The sequence below is a fragment of the Thamnophis elegans genome, chromosome 4 (genome assembly GCF_009769535.1).
Source record: "Thamnophis elegans isolate rThaEle1 chromosome 4, rThaEle1.pri, whole genome shotgun sequence".
In the NCBI taxonomy this organism is placed as follows: Eukaryota; Metazoa; Chordata; class Lepidosauria; order Squamata; family Colubridae; genus Thamnophis; species Thamnophis elegans.
In genome coordinates this window covers 112,472,723-112,492,343 of record NC_045544.1, presented here as the reverse complement: position 1 = coordinate 112,492,343, position 19,621 = coordinate 112,472,723, and the positions used below count along the sequence as shown (strand labels likewise).

At 37.6% G+C, this 19,621-nt stretch overlaps 1 protein-coding gene across 4 annotated transcripts in view; it reads left to right on the top strand.

Annotated features, from left to right (window-relative positions):
* The window catches only part of NCOA1 (nuclear receptor coactivator 1), a 285,039-nt gene that overhangs the window by 194,325 nt on the left and 71,093 nt on the right, over window positions 1-19,621 (top strand). For all 4 annotated transcript variants that reach the window (XM_032216694.1, XM_032216692.1, XM_032216693.1 and 1 more), the window contains one exon: window positions 1,633-1,799. In XM_032216694.1, the coding sequence (XP_032072585.1) occupies window positions 1,633-1,799 (167 nt within the window). The remainder of the gene's footprint in view (window positions 1-1,632; window positions 1,800-19,621) is intronic.

Here is a 19,621-nt window from a genome sequence, read left to right as displayed (position 1 = left end):
GCAATACCACTGATAGTTAATCACAAAAATACCATATGTCATAAAAGTTAATGCATTAAAATATTTGGTAAAATGATACAATGAGAAATTTAAAATATATAGGTAATCCTGAAGTAATGATAGCCGTTGGGACCAGAATTGCTGTTGTTAAGAGATATGGTCATAAATTGTGTTGTCACATGTTCACATAATGACTGTAATTCTGCAGTTCCATCATTAACTGTGAATCCCTGGGTCATTAAGTGATGGTGTCACATGATCATGATCTCCTGGTGACTTCCCCATTGATTTTTCTTGTTGGCGCGCGCTAATAACAACATGAACATTACAAAAAAATAAAAAAAGAACTTCCAAAAACCAATTTGTGGCACCCTAAAACAACATTTCTCAATACATTAACAATCCTCTTTGCTGGGCTCTGTCCTCATACTAATCCAATGTTTGGTGGAAGAGCCACCTGTTAAAAACCTTTTGGACCTGGCACAGTTGGCAAATATTTTCAGGGAGAAGAGACCCTACAAATAACCTGCCTCTGCCATTCAGGTTTTAAAAGGTGAAAACTACCATGTGGAATCACACCAGGAAAAGAAAACTGGAAGAAGCCAGGGTGCTGGGTGCAGCAGTGGTATAATATTGAGAAATTGGATACTTGAAACTTTGCACATTCTGGACCAGTTGTAATTTCTGGATGCTCTTCAAGGGGGGGCCCTTGCACAGCATGTTGTCGTCATCATCCAAATAGGAAGTGACTATGATGAGTGATGGTCAGCAAGGCCTCCTAGTCTAGCAATAGGTGCAATTGGAACATGAGAAGCTTCTGTGCAAAGCCTTCTTCCCCTCCCAACCAAATAGGGGTCATAAGTTCAGGAGAACTCCAAGCCTAAAGATTCTGGAAAAATGCACAGAATCAAAGATGATGTCTGTCTAGATTGTGGAGTGAGAAACTAAAAACCCAAAGTTACTTTTGTCTTTCTAGGGTTGAGTCAGAACTGGATTCCTCCTCAACCAGATCCCCACATCTTCCGGGTCAATAGCAATAAAGATCTGTGTACTATAGGAGTGACCTATTTAAAATTTCTCTAGATAACTGAGTTTGGACAAGTTTTAGGCACTTCTATAGAATCTGTACATCTAGAGTCCAAATTCAAGCACAGTCAAGTGGTTCTATCAAACAAATGCCAGCAATATTCTGCATAGGGACCCTATAAAGATTCCCCCTGCCCCTCCTTATCAAAAGAGACCTAGTCACTTGAAATGAGGCCACCAGCTGGCTTTCGGTATATGCATTAAGAGTGAAGAAATGAGATCACTTCATCACTCTTATCGCCACAAGATAAGCCCTAATAAATGCTCTTACCGCTGCTTAGACAGCTCCACTCTTCATCTTGTGTCATCTGTCTCCTTAATGGTCCCTCCCTTCACATCCATACTTGTTTTAATGTTGAAACAGACTGGATTTCAGTGGGTTTATAGGTATTTAGGATGTGTTCAGAAAAGCTCCCAACTATTCAAGGATCTCAAATATTTGATTTGATTTATTATTGGTCTGGCTTTTGAATTGTTTTTGAATAAACCATATGTAGGTTTTGATTATGGAGAATTCAGTAACTGTGAATTGATTTTCTCTAACAGCAATGAGAAACGACGCAGGGAGCAAGAGAACAAATACTTAGAAGAGCTGGCAGAGCTGCTTTCAGCCAATATTGGAGAGATTGACAGCCTGAGTGTTAAACCAGACAAATGCAAGATTCTAAAAAAAACGGTTGATCAGATTCAGCAGATGAAAAGACTCGAACAAGGTAGACCTGCAAAATATTTTGTCTTTTTTTGTCGTTCGTTCCTTGTTTCTTGAATTTGTAATGCAATGGTATATAAACTATGGGATGGGATCTTCTTGAGGAAGCGCAGGCGAACTTGAAGAATGTTCACAAGGGTAGAATAGAATCCTATCAGTCATCCACTGCTAAAGCCCAATTGATCAAAAATCAAGTTTTGCATAAGATTATCTTCTTGGTTCACACCGGATGAACTGGGAAAACAAGTTCTTCACCGTTCCACAACGTCAACCTGATTTTCAATAAGGGATTTCAGGTAAACCCCTGCTGTGTTCTGATAATAACATTCACTTTATGCACCTTGTAAGGAAGAAGCGAAAGTTATTTTTTAAAGTTACTGCAAGGTTAATATCACTTCCCAAATATAATAACACACAATTGCAAATAGTAACACCATCCCTAACCCTTACAGATGGAACAACAAATTTTGGACGTTCGCTAAGGGTAGTAGAAAGCAAAACAAGTTCAATACATTTGAGGGGCATTGAGCCATAGAACCAAAAGACAAGCTGCATATTATGTGCAACTCCATCTAGTGAAGGATGTACTGTGCATTTTTTTCCTGTAAATTAGCAAACAGCTTTGGGAAGGATTGAAATGTAGCAGAAGACCTGGCTGGAGAAATGGATACTTAATGTTTGCATTGTTCCTTTTCCATCTCGATTTTCTCTTTATAACATCCTAATTCTGGGATCCTGCAAAGTTAATGTGGAATCATTTGGGATATATGGATTTGAGCAAGAAATTGACAAGCAGAGAAACATTATGCACCTTCATTGTATTTCCTACTGTTCTGATACTCGTAATACTCTTTCAAAGCTTTTTACAAAAACAATCCCCAGTGCATTTTTGAAGCAGATTTCCCCGTATCACTCACAATGTTTATTTCTTGCCTGAGATGCCAGTGCATACAATCAGTTTTCTTCATTGAACTAAAATGTACTATTTCAAAGAAAAGTCAGTACTATTCCCCTCGCTCCCCAACGTATCTTATATAGACGGTGTGTATGTGATTGCTGGGGACATCAGGGGAGAATTAGTACATTAGAGTCAATGCTCAACAATTTCTCCACTGATCCTATACCTTCCCAGCTGCTTCGGAGGCAGGGACCATTTGTAATAGGAGCCTGTGTGCAAAGCAAGGATACATTCAATTTTGCTGTCTTGTCACTTCCTACTCATACTTCCTCTATCCTTGCAGTCACTTTACTTTTGTTTGCCAAGCTAAAACATAGTTGTAGTTCTATTAGGAATATAAGAGCAGCTGATTAACAGGCATTTAGTAGACTGAAAATCCTTGGTCATTAACCATTAAATTTTGCTTTAACAGATCTGTTTATCGCAAAAAGAGGCACAATAATTTTATATGCAAAAAAATTCTTAAGAATCACTAGCCAAGGAATTCCAGTAATGTTACAGGGCCAGTTCTATGCCATTGACTAATATTCATTCCAGTACTCAGGATAAAGAATGCAGATTTCTGTTTATGTTGCAAACAGACTTCTGAAAAGAAGGTTTTGAGATACCTATTTTAATGTGATGTATTGTCTGATGTACTTCTGCCAAGCTAGCAGTTCGAAACATGTAAAAATGCAAGTAGAAAAAGAGGGACCACCTTTGGTGGGAAGGTAACAGCGTTCCATGCACCTTCAGTGTTTAGTCATGTTGGCCACATGACCATGGAGATATCTTTGGACAGCGCTGTCTCTTCAGTTTGAAAAGGAGATGAGCATCGCCCCCTAGAGTCAGGAATCACTAGCACATATGTGTGAGGGGAACCTTTACCTTTACCTTACTGTCTGAGAAACTACAAAAACATTTTCTTTGGTAAAGACTTGGATTTTAGTTTTAGGATTGGAATTACACAATTATACATGTTTCTATAATGCTTGCAGTTAGATGACACCAGAATCTTTTAAGGGAAGGAAATTGGGGTAAGAGGCAGATATGGCTATTTGAGGATTTGTAATTGCTTCAGAGAGCTGCTAACCATATCAGGCAACATTATACAATATACTTGTTTTCTTCTGTTGCTGTCTGGATATGTCTAATCCAATATAATGGAGGTTTCTTGTATAGGAAATAATATGCCTGAATTACCTTTCATTCAAGTCTGGATGCTAAAAATTATTGTGTGAGCTTCCGATTGTAACGTTTCTACAGTGTTATAATTAACTATTTTTTGTTGAATTTTAAAATGAACAATTCCTTTATTTTACTTCAATTTCATTCAAAGTAACAATTTTTTTTTAAAATTGTGAGTATTACTTAAAGCTATATCTTTAGGGCAGGAGGTGGGATGGCAACATATACCTGACAATTTACCACGCCTCATATCTGGTCACAAGTGCATAATAATATCATGTGTATATCATAATTCTGGCCTTGCTGCAAGAGCCCTGGCGGCGCAGTGGTGAGAATGCAGTATTGCAGGCTAATTCTGCCACAGCCAGGAGTTTGATCCTGACAGGCTCAAGGTTGACTCAGCCTTCCATCCTTCCGAGGTCAGTAAAATGAGGACCCAGATTTTGGGGCACAATATGCTGATGTTGTAAACCGCCCAGAGAGTGCTGTAAAGCACTATGGGACAATATATGTCTTAAGTGCTGTTGCTATCCTTATTACTATTGTATTATGGGTACTTGGCCCAAAGTATCCATTTATGCAGTCTTTCTACTTTCATGCATTTTAAAACTTTATCTGCTTAAATATGTAGGTGAATGTGTGTATGTGAATGCAAATATGTATATGACTTCGGTGGATTTCCATTTGGCTGCCAATGCACTAAACCTATCACTTACTTGAAAGAATGAGCTACAATTAATGGCACAGTGAGAAATGCTGAGATGAGAATAAATCCTCACTACTTTCTGGAAGTCTGAATAATTTCTGGGAGAAAAAACATTTCTCCCATCATCTGAAAATTCAGCATTGCAACTTTGCTGCAAAAAAAAAGGTTGCTGAAATAATCAGACAAGTAATCAGCCATATACTACAGTATGCAGTAGAACCCAAATCTTATACTACAAAATCCATCCATTGAGTCATTCCAAAGTAAAATATTGTTGGGCATAATTATACATTGCTAAAATGCTACTTTAGGAGAACAGAAGCCAATAATAGATTTGGGGGGGGGGGGTTAGAAATAACTAGATTTTCAGTTTGAATTTCTGTGCTCATACAATTCAAGAGAGAAGTTCTCTCATTTCTCTCACTGTAGCTAAATTGCTAGCAGCTGGGAGCATGAGAAATAGGGGCCCTGCCAAGGTCTATTCTGAAATCCCTTCATGCTTAGATGAGAGAAAGAGGCACTCCATGTTTCTCTCTAAATTGAATGCTTGCTTTGTAGCATTGGTAGCTAATTTGAAAGACAAAACATAGGGCGCATAGTCTGTCAACTTGCCAAGGAGAAAAGACTCTGCTTTTCATCCCAAGCAAGTTTTCTTTACATCCAGAAGGGGGGGGGGGGAGGAAAGGGAGGTCCTAACATTCTTGCCAAGGATATTTGTGATCTCTGCAGTCCATGTAGCCCATAATAAGCATGTTCACATGTTAATGTTTTCTCATGTTTACACCTTTCATTTAAGCCTCTTAGGAGACAGTTTACACACTGTGTTTATTTTGTGGCAAACAATAATGCATGCCTCTCAGTAGGAACAGAAAATGAAATGGCTGCTTTCCCTGTTAGCGATCATATTATTCTTGCTACAAGTTAAATATAAATACAGAAAGCTGTTCTTGATGATACTTGTGAAAGTGTATTGAGATTGCAATCAGCTGGATTTATCACCTTCTGTTTCAGAAAGTTAGCTTTTTAAAAAAAGAATCTGTATGGAAAATATAACATTTTCCACTAGATATCTAATTTTGGAAGGGCATTATTTCAATGTTAACATTTTAAAATTAAATTGTTGTTAGGTGCCAAGAGAAAGTAAAATATCTCTGTATGAGATCTCAAATATCTGTTTCCATTTGGGAGTAGGCAATTTTGAATGTGATAAGGCAATTGTCTGGATTCTAAATAGGCAGCCACATATCTCTGGGAAAAATATATAATTCCAACTCAGAAGAGATTTCAACTCTGTTGCTATAAGGAAATTAACTATTCCAAGCTTCAGAAACTTCAGTGTATGCAATTCTTTAAAAAATATGATCTCAAAGTGTCTCAAAGTTTCTTATGGTTTAGCAAAGTGATTTTGTCTTTGTTCCTGTAATTCTCAGCTGTGTTCATGCAGGATGATAGTAAGGCTAAGTTAATGGAACATTCTGGACAGGATTGAAGGAAGCGCTTTTTACAGCTGCTAGAATTTTTCAAAACTATTCAGACAGACCACCCTGAGTGGCAGAGGATAGCTTTAAAAAGGCAAGGAATTCCTGTGAATCCCATCCAAATTCTTCTGCTCAAATTCACGATGCTGGTTTTTAAAAGTAAATAATAATTCCACATGTATTTAATTGTAAATTGATACTTTTGCCTGTGCCTTTTGGTGAGTGTTGGTGAGGGCAGGGGGAGGTTTCTGGAGGCATGTAAGTAAGGTTATACTATAAGAGGAGAAGTTAGTGTAATTGGCCTCTGTGGCTTTATGATGCTTTATGATGCCAGTGAAAACGGAACTCAGGCGGGCCACCCGCGGCCCTCCCGAGCTCTGTTTTTGCTGGCAGAGGAGTCCAGGAGGCCGTTACAGCTAAAAATTGAGCTCGGGAGTGCATTTTCGCTGGCAGACCGATTGGGCCACCATAGGTGCCCCCGACACGAGTGGCATTGAGCTGGCCACATCCACCCCAGCCATACCCATCCTGCCCCCTGAGGTCAAACACAACCCTAATGCGGCCCTCAATAAAATCGAGTTTGACACCCCTGCTATATACTGTACCAGTGTTTCTCAACGTTGACAACTTGAAGATATGTGGACTTCACATCCGCTTAGCTGGGGAATTCTGGGAGTTTAAGTCCACACACTTTCAAGTTACCAAGGTTGCCACTGCTTTACACCATTGGAGAGAAAGGGATTTTTTCCAGAAACATTCATTCAGCGATGTGCTTCATCAGATTTCATGCAGAAACTGAAGGGATTTTTCAAGGAGGTAAGGGCTTAAGAATTTCTGGCTTATGGGCACTTTCAGCAGTCATTAGTCTCCTTGGCATGGCATAGCATGGCTGAACATTAACTAGGCCAATTGCTACTTCAGTGTGTGTTTCCTTGAGCTTTGCTCTCTTTTGGCAGCTTATCTGCTTCTGCTGACTGCGTTGTTTGGGGAAAGGAGGGAGGAACCTCATCACATTTACACTATATTTATTTCTAACTTTTTGAGCATGAGATGATTGCTGAAAAGTGGCTAAGAACATAAGTATCCATCAACAAATGCTATCTGGACTTTCAGCATTTGGGATTGAGTGTTAATCATGTTGGTGTCTTCACTCCAAAATATTTTCTATTATTCCCAACAAAGAATCGATAAATGCAGATTTGTCCATTCGATTTCCATTCCTGATTGTTAGTGATCTCTACCCTTGTTGACTCTACAAATACAATGTGTGTCTATATTTTGAACTAGAATGCATAAAAATTAAGTAGTTTCAGGAAGTGGATTCCATTGTTAGTTCCCCAACTGATTTGAGTGCCCTTTCCCTAAGAAATAAGCAAAGTCTTTCTCTTAAAATTGTAAGGTGAGGAAAGTGAAATGATACTGTGGATTAATGAAGCAGAAGGTTGCTATATAGGATGGGAAGTGAGCTTTCTGTTTAAGAACATCCACCTTTCCGGGTACCAACTTTTGAGGTCAAGTAAAAGGAGAGACTGCTTTAAAGTCTACTTGTGGAAACAGGATGCTGGACTAGATAGATTTTTGGCTTAAATACCACAAGGTTGTTATTCTCACTGAACCCTGATTCTGCTGGAGATGTAGGAGAAATCCGAGCTCAGCACTCTATAGCTGCTGTCTTCTGCAAGAAGAATTGTTTATTCAATAGGGAGCAGAAGGGCACAATGATAAAGGTAAGCAGTTGGGGGGTGGGGAGTGGCTAAGAAGCAGAAAACAGGAGCCATAACAAAAGCAATTATAGGAAACCCTGCTTAAGACTGCTGATTTCTGCTACCCTATCTTTTTCTATGTTGGTTTCCACATTAGGAAAAACTAGAATCTTATAACGTTTAAAAAAAGGCCTTAGAAATAAACAGATGTGACTTTGCCATGGATATACATAGAAATACGACATTACATTCAGGTATAATAATGAATGTCAGAGCATGTTGGAAAGTGGTTGCTGTTGCTAGGGGAAGTTTTGTGAAACCACCTAATGAATTATAATGTCCTCTACTAATTTGTAGAACTGTTAGCTATCAGCTACCTTGCTTCATAGCTTGGGATTGAGGTGTTTTAGTGCCCCTTCTACAGTGATGATAGTGCAAAGCAAATTGGTTTGCTGGGCATCTTGGCCCCCAAAACAAACTACTAACAATTGATCCTCCCATTCTTCCTTACCTCTTTTTCTCCTTTCTATGCAATTTTTTAAATTGAAAATTGGTGAAATGATTTCCTGACATTTTAAGAGAAGTAACATAAAAGGCTGGAAATGGATTTAATATAATTTAAGAAACTGACCAACCTCAACTCTGTCCCAAAACAAAAGAAGCCACCCAGGAAAACCTAACCCAACTCACTTTGCATTATCACCAAATGCAGCTCCTGAGCAGCTCCACAAAATATTAAGTACAACCCTAAAATATCAATATGCTGTCCATCTCTGTCCCAGAAACTGTGACAAGATGAAGAGAGGAAGTTTTAAATCTCAAAACATCAAATAAATACCCTCCAAATTCCATAATCGGGATTCTCGGTGGCTGAGAGAACACTAATTGGCATGGTCTAAAGGAAAGGAAAGGTATGAAGCAGCAGGTGGAAGCTACAGTGAATGGAAACAATCCACAGTTAAGCCTCTTTTTGCCAAGTGTTTCATCAGGGGCAGTTCCTCCTATTGACAGATTTCTCTGCCCTGTTTCTTTTGAAGATGCAAGAAGCCAGCCCTTTCCCTCCATACCAAGCATCTCAATTGTTTCTCTCCCTTAGAATAGAGGGAGGACCTGGAGGAAACAGAGGAAGCCTTCTAAATCAACCCTGGCTGCATGCTTATACAGCAGTCCAGGCCTGCTCCTCTGCCTCTGCTTTGCATGCTAGGCTGCTGTTATTTAAAAGTATCAAGCAAATTCTTTTAGAATGGTTTCCCAGGACTGGAGCCCTTCCAAGGCCAGTAATGTACAGTTGGCAGGACATGGAGTTTGCGGCTGTGGCAGCAGTCTGAAGTTCATCTGCCAAGACAGCTATAAACATGGCAAAGGAAGGAGTAAGACAGTTAATTTTTCAGCACTCCACCTTCCCACAAAAGTTTCACGATGGTTTTTAGACCAGCGCTGCTCTGTGAATGGTGCTTTTCAAGACCATGGTGCCTGGAGACTGCAAAAAGGAAAGAAAGAAAGAAAAAAGAAAGAAAAGCTTTCTTGATGAAGTCACAAGTTTGTTGTTTTGCAAATGAATGAAAAAGATGGATGGAATGCCTGTGTATAATTGAAATTTTATTTATTTTGATTTATGTAGTGGCCCATCTTAAATGCATTACTTTGGGCAGCCTAACAACAATTGTAAAACAATATAAAAGCAGAATGCAATATCAAAACATATTAAAACATATTTTAAAAAGTAAAGCACAATATGCAAATATTAAAAACAGTGAATAACAAGCTGCAATTGTGTAGGCTAATTTACTAAGATAAAAATAATTTTCTTCTAATTAATTTGTATGGAACTTTTCAGTATGTAGTATTGTTGTGGAGTGGTTTGCCAATATGTTTAAAGTAATGAACAAACTTTTTCAAAGTAATAGTGAATATATGGATTAGAATTTGTAAGTAAGCAAAAATTACAAAGTAATTGTCTGTGTTTCACCACAAACATTATTTAACTTTTGAGGAGAACATGACACAAAAGAAGTGAAGACATATGCATAGTCCACACAATTATAAGTAAAACTTCTATGGGGTATGGCAGTGGCCCAGTGTTGGGATTCAAATAATTTAACAACCGGTTCTCTGCCCTAATGACCAGCTGGCTCAGTGGTCATGTGGGCGTGGCCAACTCAACATCACTCAGTTGATGGGCGCTTCGCCTTAGTGGTTACAATGTAATAAGGTTAACTGGAGGGGCAGTTTCTGTAAGCAGGGAAATAAAGATTAGACTAGAAACAATGCCAGAATATTTCCTTCCTGCCTTCCGTACACGATTAGCCTGTAAAGTGGAAAAAACAAAATAAGATTTCTTCCAACAACCAGTTCTCCGAACTGCTTAGAAAGTTAACAACCAGTTTTCCCGAATAGGTGCGAACTGGCTGAATCCCACCACTGCAGTGGCCTCATAACTGGATGTGCAATTCAGCTATCGAGGTGATCACCTCTGGAGTTGCTTCATGCAGATCTTGAGGGAACCAGAGAAGGCACATCCAGGGCAATCTAACTCTAAACTTAACCTACAAACATATAGCATGCCTTTGTTGTTAGTTCATATCCTCTGAGACTCAGCTTTACCAAATGGAGTTTCTTTTAGTTACTAGTTAGTCATTGATGAACCTTGTGTGAATCTCTGAGACTAAAATACATCCACTAGCCATCCCAACAAATTGTGACATTTTGATTGCTATTTCCATTTTACAGATGAATAATTACAAACAAGAGAACAATTTGATCATGGGGGTCATGCCCAACTGAGATTTGAACCTGTCCTTATATACAGCAACTAATTTAAACTCAAAGTGCTCCTCCAGGGCATGTCATGTGTACTTGCTCAGTCTGCCAAAGTTGTAGTCTGAGCTAGATGAAACAGCCCTAGACAGGTGCAAGGCCATATAATTTGTGAGATATTTTTCAGTCAGAATTACAACACGGTGCCTTTTCACATCACACTCCCTCTGTGGGAGCCCCTTTTTTTGTGTGGCATCATTCCATTAAACAGCTGGAACATTTTTAAAAGCCCACAATAACAAATGTACACACTCCTTCTCAGCAGGGCATTGGTTTCACAGAACAAATCTACTAATCGGACTTTATGAAACATGGGACTATACCTTGTAGTGGGGAAAGGTTTGTGCATTCCAATGATGCCATGAACTATATATATACAATTAGGGAGGTCTACATTTCCAGAAAGGTCAACCATGAAGTCAGGTCATAGACAAGGGATCAGACTGAATACCTTAGAAACATGCTCCAGTATTTTGCTAAAAAACCCCAAATGGTTATAGTATTCACAATCAAGGCAGTGTTAAGGTGATACTAGAATATGAGTCTTCCCAGAGCAAAAGATATCTAACAAGCTACTGGGAAAGATTGGAGTGAAGTATGAGTAGCACTAGTGTTTATAATCTAGGTGGATTAAGCCCAAATGATATACAACTAGTGATGTGGCCAGAGGCAAAGGATAGTTTGGTAATGCCAAGAATATATACCACTGGAATGTGGAATGTCAAACCATAAATCAAAACCAATATGATGTTGTGAAAACAGAAATGTCAAGGCTTGAATATTGACATTCTGAGAAAAAGAAATAAATTGGAACTGGTTACTTCTCATCAGAGTAGAAGCAGACAAGAAACCATCACTATTAACAAAATATTGTACTCTAAGACAGTGCTCAGATTCAACCCCCACCCCAATGATATCCGTCTAAATTCAATGCAAGCCAATCACTATTATAGTGATACATATCTATGTCCTAACCAAAGATACAGAGGAAGTGGAATTTGATTTAAAATAATTTAAAGCATCTTACTGATGCAGCATAAAAAAAATCATACTAAATATAGAAAAACTAAAGTGCTAAAGTTGGAACCAAAATGGCATTTGGAATAAAGGCAAAATTTGGTCTCAGTGCATAATGCACAGATCAAAGCAGGAGACAGACTATCAGAGTTCAGCCAAGAAAATTCAATGATTATACAACTACCTTTCCCCAACTACTTAAAAGATGAACAACATTGAAATCAAGTTGATTATATATTCTCAAACAAAGATGAAAAAGCTGTACTCCATGAAGAAAAACAAGACCTGATTCCTATTGTGGCATAGATCATGGGCTCCTTCTTGCAAAATTACAACTTAAACAAAAGAAAACCAAACAAGCAGAAGAACAAGATATAACCTCACCAGTATTCCGTAAATTAATCCAGAGAAGTTCATGAAACACTAGCAGCAGTTTAAAATCTTACAGGATATTGCAGTTAAAATTCTATATCCAGATTCTAAGCATGTATGGAAAATACCGCAATGGCCCAGAGATGAAAATAGATCAATTTATTTAATCACTTTGTTAGTTCAATACCCCCAAAAAGGGCAATGTTGAAAGAATGGAACACTTGTACTTTTCTCACATGCTAGTAAAATAATATTGAAGATTTTTCACTCATGGGAGGGGAACTGCCAGATTCAGAAGACACAACTTCCTCCCCACCCCCCATTAAAATTGCAAACATCTAGTGGATGGTGGGAAAGATAAAGATATTGCAAAAGATGAATGATTTTACTTTATTGATCATACAAAGGCTTTGGACTGTTTAAAATATAAAAAATTAAGGATGACCCTTAAAACCCTGGGTCGCTCCATCTGCTTCTTGAAAATTTTATTTCATAACTGGAACAATTAAATAGTTCAGAATTGAGGAAAGATATGTTACAGTTGCATAATGTTATTTATTTAATACATACAAAGTAGATGTAGTAAGAAATACTGGACTAGAAGAAATTGAAAATGAAATTAAATGTGGGATTTTGGGAAGAAATATCAATAACCTCAGATATATTTATGAGGAAATGAGGTTGGAAATGGGGAAAAAATCATAAGACAAGCTCAACAAAATGTTTTGATGCCTTTGAATTGTGCTGTTCTATGCTGCTCTGTGTCAAAACAAACAGTTGATGAAATCATCATATATGTTCTGTTGTAGACCTTGTGGAAGAATGATCTGTAGGAGATATAAACCAATTTTATATTAAAGATGGCATTAATTCACTGACCCATTTATTCTATGGGCGATTTTTTTTGCATCCACTCCTAAAATGCATAAAATCACATATTATCACTTACAATTGATTCTCTCTTCTGTTCATGGAATCACAGAGTTGGAAGGTCCTAATAATACAGATTAATTTACATCCTTCTAATTAAAGCAAGCCACAGTTTTTAAAATTACATTTCTGGGATTATTGACAACGTTTAAATCAATCAGATTTAAACAGTAAACACATCCCAAAGGTAAATTTTCAAGAAAGTTTCTAAAATTTTCAAATATCTGAACTCTGCTGAGCTACCTGCCATAGAAGATGGGAAGACACAAACTGCACACTTACTAGCTAAAGATATTATAACATGGCTCTGAAAATATTGATAAGATGCTTCTTATTTGATTCCAATTATAACCCAGATCAAGGTTTTTAAATGGAGATTATTCTCAATTTCTAAATTATGGCGGTTTTCTTCTTTGCTTTTCTCCAGCTCCTCTTTCCTCCTCTGTCTGCCAGTAGTCTGCTGGAGATTGAAGTACCAGAAGCATATTGCTTGTAGGAACCTTATTTTGCATTTGTGAGATTGCTTTACTTAGTTTTCCCCAATTTACCCTTTGTTCTTAAAAAGAGGGTGTCTCCAAAAACTATAATGTACATACAATTAAACATTCTGCTTGGTTGAGTTTTCTTTCAACTGCGAGCCAATTTAGGTTAGTCGTTAAAGTGCTGGCCTAGAAACCAGGAGAGTCTGAGCTGTAGGTCTCCCTTAGGCATGAAAACTGGTTGGGTGGCCTTGGGCCAGTCACTGTCTCTCAGTCCAACCTGCTTACAGGGTAGTCATTATGGAGGTAAAAGGATTAAGTATGTTTGCCACCTTGAGTTATATATAAAAAAGGGCAAGGTAAAAAATATAGTAATAATAGTAATACAATTGAATGAAGAGTTTCAAGTGAATAGAATAGAATAGAATAGAATAGCAGAGTTGGAAGGAACCTTGGAGGTCTTCTGGTCCAGTGGTTCCCAAACTTGGCAACTTTAAGACTTGTGGACTTCAACTCCTAGAATTCTCCAGCTAGCTCTTCTGGCTGGAGAACTCTGGGAGTTGAAGTCCACAAGTCTTAAAGTTGCCAAGTTTGGGAACCACTGATCTAGTCCAACCCCCTGCTTAGGCAGGAAAACCTACACTACTTCAGACAAATTGTTATCCAACATCCTCTTAAAAACTTCCAGTGTTGGAGCATTCACAACTTCTGGAAGTTATTGGTATGTGTTTCTGTATTATATTCTGGGTCAGATTGTGTGATGTTGAAGCACAAATTGCAGAATCTCAAGTCCTGCAGTTTCCTCATATGGAAAATAGGGGAAACAGAAGAAGCTGTTGGAGTGAGATGCTTGGCACTCCCATTTTGCTCATTGTCCCCCTACAAATCCCTGCACACTTGCTTATAATATTGTATTGGCTGGTTTGTGATTCCATAGATTTTCTATAGGAAGATATCATCTTAAAAATATATCCCAAGATGAAAATGGCAAGGAGAATGTATATTTCTAGGGCAAAATGTGGTGACTGTGGGAAGCATTAGGAACCTTTTGGCCCTCATCCTTGTACAAATGGCTCTCTCTGCATTTGAAATATGGATTTGGGAACCATAGCATGTAAATTTATTCTGTTTCCGACACTGAAAACAAAAGAGGCATATAACAAAAACTATCTTAAAATTGTGAAAAAAACTGCATTCCAAAGTTGGATGCATCTGTAATCTGATTAAAATGCTATATGCAATTCTGGTAAATTCCTCTCAGAGGAGGACATTGTTGAGAACTGGGCCATGATAAGTAGAGTATCTTAACTGCAAGAAAAGGCAGAAACATTGTAGTTCTCTTGTGCAATATAATAAAAAAAATAGGACCTGGTGGAATAAAGTGATCACGGTTCATTAAATGTATGAATACAGCAATTAATAGTTTCTCCCCATTCTTGTTTCATATAGCTTATTCAGTGGTGGGTTTCAAAATTTTTTAGAACCTCTTCTGTAGGTGTGGCCTGCTTTGTGGGAGTGGCTTGCTGGCCATGTGACTGAGTGGGAGTGGCTTGACAGCTATGTGACCAAGTGAGAGTGGCTTGGCAATCATGTGACTGGGTGGGTGTGGCCAACTTGTAAAATGTGGTGAAACTCACTTAGCAACGCTCTTACTTAGGAACCAAAATGTTGGCTCAGAAACTCTGGCATTTGGAGCACACAAGTCTTAAAGCTGTCAAGTTACAAGACCCTTGCATCCCTAACCCTTTAGAAAAAAAACAGGGGTGTTCAAACTTGACAGCTTTAAGACTTGTGGACTTCAACTCCCAGAATTCCTCCTCCAGTCATGTTGGCTCAAGAACTCTGGCATTGAAGTGTGCAAGTCTTAAAGCTGTCAAGTTACAAGACCCTTGCACCCCTAAAAGGAAACCTTTTAAGGAAAAAAAAAACAAGGGTGTTCAAACTTGACAGCTTTAAGACTTTAAGGTTTAGATAGGACTCTTAGAGGCGGGCGTGAGCTAGCCAATTAGTGAGCGGCGGGCGGGGCAAGCGTGGTGCGGACGGGCGGGGGGAGGGAACTGGAACTGGTTCTAAATGGCACGGTAGATTTGTGGAACCTCTTCTATAGAAGAGGTTAGAACTGGCAGGAACCCACCCCTGCTCTTATTCCTCTATTGATTCGTGATACATGATAGAATTGCTAAAAAGACCTTGGTGATACAATACTTACATAATTTCCATAGGCACTTGGGTTTTTAAAAAAAGGTTAGACATAGGCCTCTTTATCATGAGAGGCTCACAATAGCAAAGTTAGTTTACTTGCAACAACATCATGCTTTGCATAAGAATAGGATAGGAATAACAATAAGAACATCTAGCTGGCTAGTTTTAGAAATGAAGTACTAACACAACTTTCCCCACCTGATTCTCTCCAAATGTGTTGATTTACAATTCTAATTATAACAGTATTTGTAATCCAACACATCTAGAATGTACTAGGTTTCCAAAGGTCATTTGTCAATTATAACTTGTGGCTCTTCTCCAGCATGCTAGTTCATAAGTTTTTCAATAATAACAATGCAATTTATCTCATTATTTAATGCCTAGAATTATGTTTGTGTTAAAATTTAAGGCTCACATCACCAGTGTTCTTTACAATTCAAACTGCACAAACATTTTTCTGACCATCTCTTAAAGAAAATCATAATCATTGTGCATAGATTTGATTGTTAGACTTCTGACCTCAAGTTGGAAGAGACTTCAAAAATAATTTATTACAATCCCTAGCCAGAAAGTCTCTATTACTGCTATCTTAATAGAACACTGTCCCAGCTTCTGCTTACAAATGAAGACCTACTGCTTTCAATGCAGCCTATTTCACTGTTGAGGAGCTCATTCGGTCAGTTTTTCCTAATTTTAAATGAAATAAATGATTTGAAATAAATGTTCATTCTAACATTTAGTAACACAAAAGACTATGTCATACCTAAAATTAGATGGTGAGCTCATCAAAGCTTGGTTGTCAGCCTAAAGCTGATCTCATCAGTTTAGCCATATTGAATTTTAAAGGAGTTCCACTCTATCCTTTTAGTCTAAGGGAGATCAAAAATTGTACGAATCAATGCACTCTTTAAAAAGTACTCAGCAGTTTCATGTTCTGGATAAAACCAATAAGGGAAATCTCATCATATTGTTTTTCATCCTACTTTAAAAGTGTCCAGAAGTTGGCAAGATTTCAAGCACTGGAGGTAACAGGAAGGGGAATATTTAAAGAAGTTATAGCATAGTCTTACAACTCGAGGAATGGCTTGGAAATGAATAGATACTCAAACTGGATGTTTTATTGTGTTACTAGTTTTAGATCATCCAGTCAAATGGATGGCTAGTAAGTTTTAGCAGTTGAGTTCTAGAGAGAATGGAATGTATCTTGAAGGGACCAGATTTGGAATTTAAGAATGCTTCAAGAAACTTTCCTTGTTGATTGGAGTGAGATGAATTCACAGGAGTTACTGACTGAGACGGGACTGTCTGAGATAGAAATTGAGCAAATAAAATAAAACTAAACAGAATTAAGAAATGTAGGATTTGGAGAAGTAGACATTCTCTCAGATATCTCCCATGATACAATCAGTGTTGAAATGGTTTTCTTTAAATAACAATGATAAATTTAGGGGTAAACTTAGGTGGCAAAGCATGAGCTGATGTATCATATTTACCTGTAGGAATTATTATGGAAACTAGAGCAACCATAAAGGGTTTAGAGAATATCCTGATGGACTAGTTCACATTCTTCTAAAAAGGTGTTTTGTGTATGGCAACTATAGTATGAGTACACTTTATGCTCTCAGAATTTCAAATGTGCCACTGGCCTAAAAAGACCATCTATTGGGGGGAGGAGCTGACGTTGCAACGACACAACGTGTGATCTTGGAGCTGCAAGATTGCAGTCAATACTTTTGCCACTGGATGGTCCTTTTGGACCTAAACCATCCCGAAGAGATAGTGACATGGAAGAGTACATCCTGCTGATCTCAGGGACACTGCAAAGTCCCTGATTGATCCAGGAGAATCTCTTTTTGCCGGTGACAGAAGCGCAGCCATTGAAGCTGCTGAAGTTGGGACAGCTCCGGAACGGGAGGAAAATGAAAAGAGAAAGTGTGTCCATCTGGTGAGGAAATCTTATTATTATAAAAGAGACTACCCCCACCACCAAATAAAAGCTAAATTAAATTTGAAAACAAAAGAGAGTAAGCGGCGAAATTAAGCTACATTAGACAGTGTGTTATCCTTTTTTTAAAAAATTCTTACGGATGGAACTTTTGCAAATGTTTCCTATTCTTTAAATTGAACAGATTAGTTTTTCTTTTTCTACTTTTTATATTCTTTTTTTATACCTATGAATTAAAATCTTTTTCCTTATTTTTATAATGCTGGATTGGATGGGTTTTTTTTTTGCTCCATTTAAGAATTTTGTTTTCTTTAAGCCCAGAATATAAAGAAGATATAAAAGGAATACAAAGAGGGCTGTAATAACAGAGGGAAAGGAAGTAACACTGCCACTTGGAGGCTGGAGGCTTGGAAGGCTTGGAAATATTGCCTTTTCTTTTCTCTCTTTGATCATTTGACTTTGCATTTCAAGGTTCTTCAGCTTGTTTACAGAGAGTGATAGTGAGAAGAGCATGGATTGTTTATACAGGTGCTCTTTGGAAGCTTTATTGGTAGTTGGAGTGGAATGAAACAAAGCCTTGTCTTGAAAGATTATAAATGAACTTGCTTTAAATTTAATAAAAAGTTTTGAATGCCAGAGTGGCAGTGTTTACAAGTTGGAAGAATGGCGCAACATAAAAAAGAAACCTTAATATTGCAAAAGATTATGTTTGAAATTCAAAAATTATTAGAAGTAACAGAGAATAACAGAGATTGGAGAACAAAGATCGTAGAACAGTAAAATTTGATGGAAAAATTGAGGATGTTCATCAAATGAAGAAAGTGGAGGTCAGAGTTCTAAAAACCGAAGGAAAAAATAAACAAAGAGACAAGAAAATTGTTGATACTGACAGTGAACTGAGCGTGGTTGGAAATGGAAAGAGTGGAATAAGGAAAGGGGAGATAGATGGACTGGAGCTCTAACCAAGCTTTCAAAGTATAGAAGAAGAAAAGAGAGAAGAATTGATGGAACTAAGGAGAAAAAATTTATCAAAAGCCCTAGTGATAACCAAAGACAAGCTGATTGAAGAAGCAGATGGAGGGTTTCGAGCTTATACAAGATATGCAACAAGCAATAAGTTGCGAAGAGAAGTCCACACAAAACTTAGTAAGGAAATAATCAGAACACTAATGCCACAAATGGCAAGAGACATAAGACTGCACTATTAATGAAAAAACACAGGTTGATGTAATGAAAGCTTAAAATAAAAAAATTAAGTCAAATGTAGTTAAATTTAGAGCATTATATATAAAATGAAGTAATAATGGATATAGTTAAATAAATGGTTGATAATGATAATAATGCATATATATGTATTGGTTTGATAAGAGGAAATTTGATATAAATTGCAAATGGTGACTACGAAAGGAGGTTTAGAAACTCTGTTATTAAATATAACCAATTTTTATTTATAACGTGTTATAAACTGTAATGTTACTGGATGATATTGGGAAAAGCTTATGGAATGACCTTATGTGGTTTTGCTTTAAATCTGGAATATTTTATATAAAAGGACGTAAAAACAATTATAGTCAAATGAAAGTTGAGGTATGATGATAGTAATATATATAAATATATTTGATTTAAAATATATGATTTGATATGAATTGTAGGTGATGACTGTGGAAGGGATGCATGGAAGTTTTTGTAACCAATCAACACACTTTCTACAATTTGTAATGGGAGATGGTTTTGTGTTTTTTTGTGTGTTTTGTCTGTTTGTGCTTATTCAAAAATTATATATATCTATACCATGTATCCTTTCAGTAAATACTGAGAAATCAAGTAGTGCGATGACATGAGGCAGGCAGTAAGGGCACAGCATCACCAAGTAGAGGCCACTCTAAAGAACAAGTTTGCCTGATCCTTCAGAACCCTGGACAGGTCCCAAGGGAAAGTGGGGTTACTCTGGGCTGAGGATTCACTGAGCCCTTTTTAGGCTCCAGCTTCAGTTCTGTCAGATTCAGAAGATCATTTAGGAGGTCTGAGTAAAAAGATCCCAAACCAATGCCT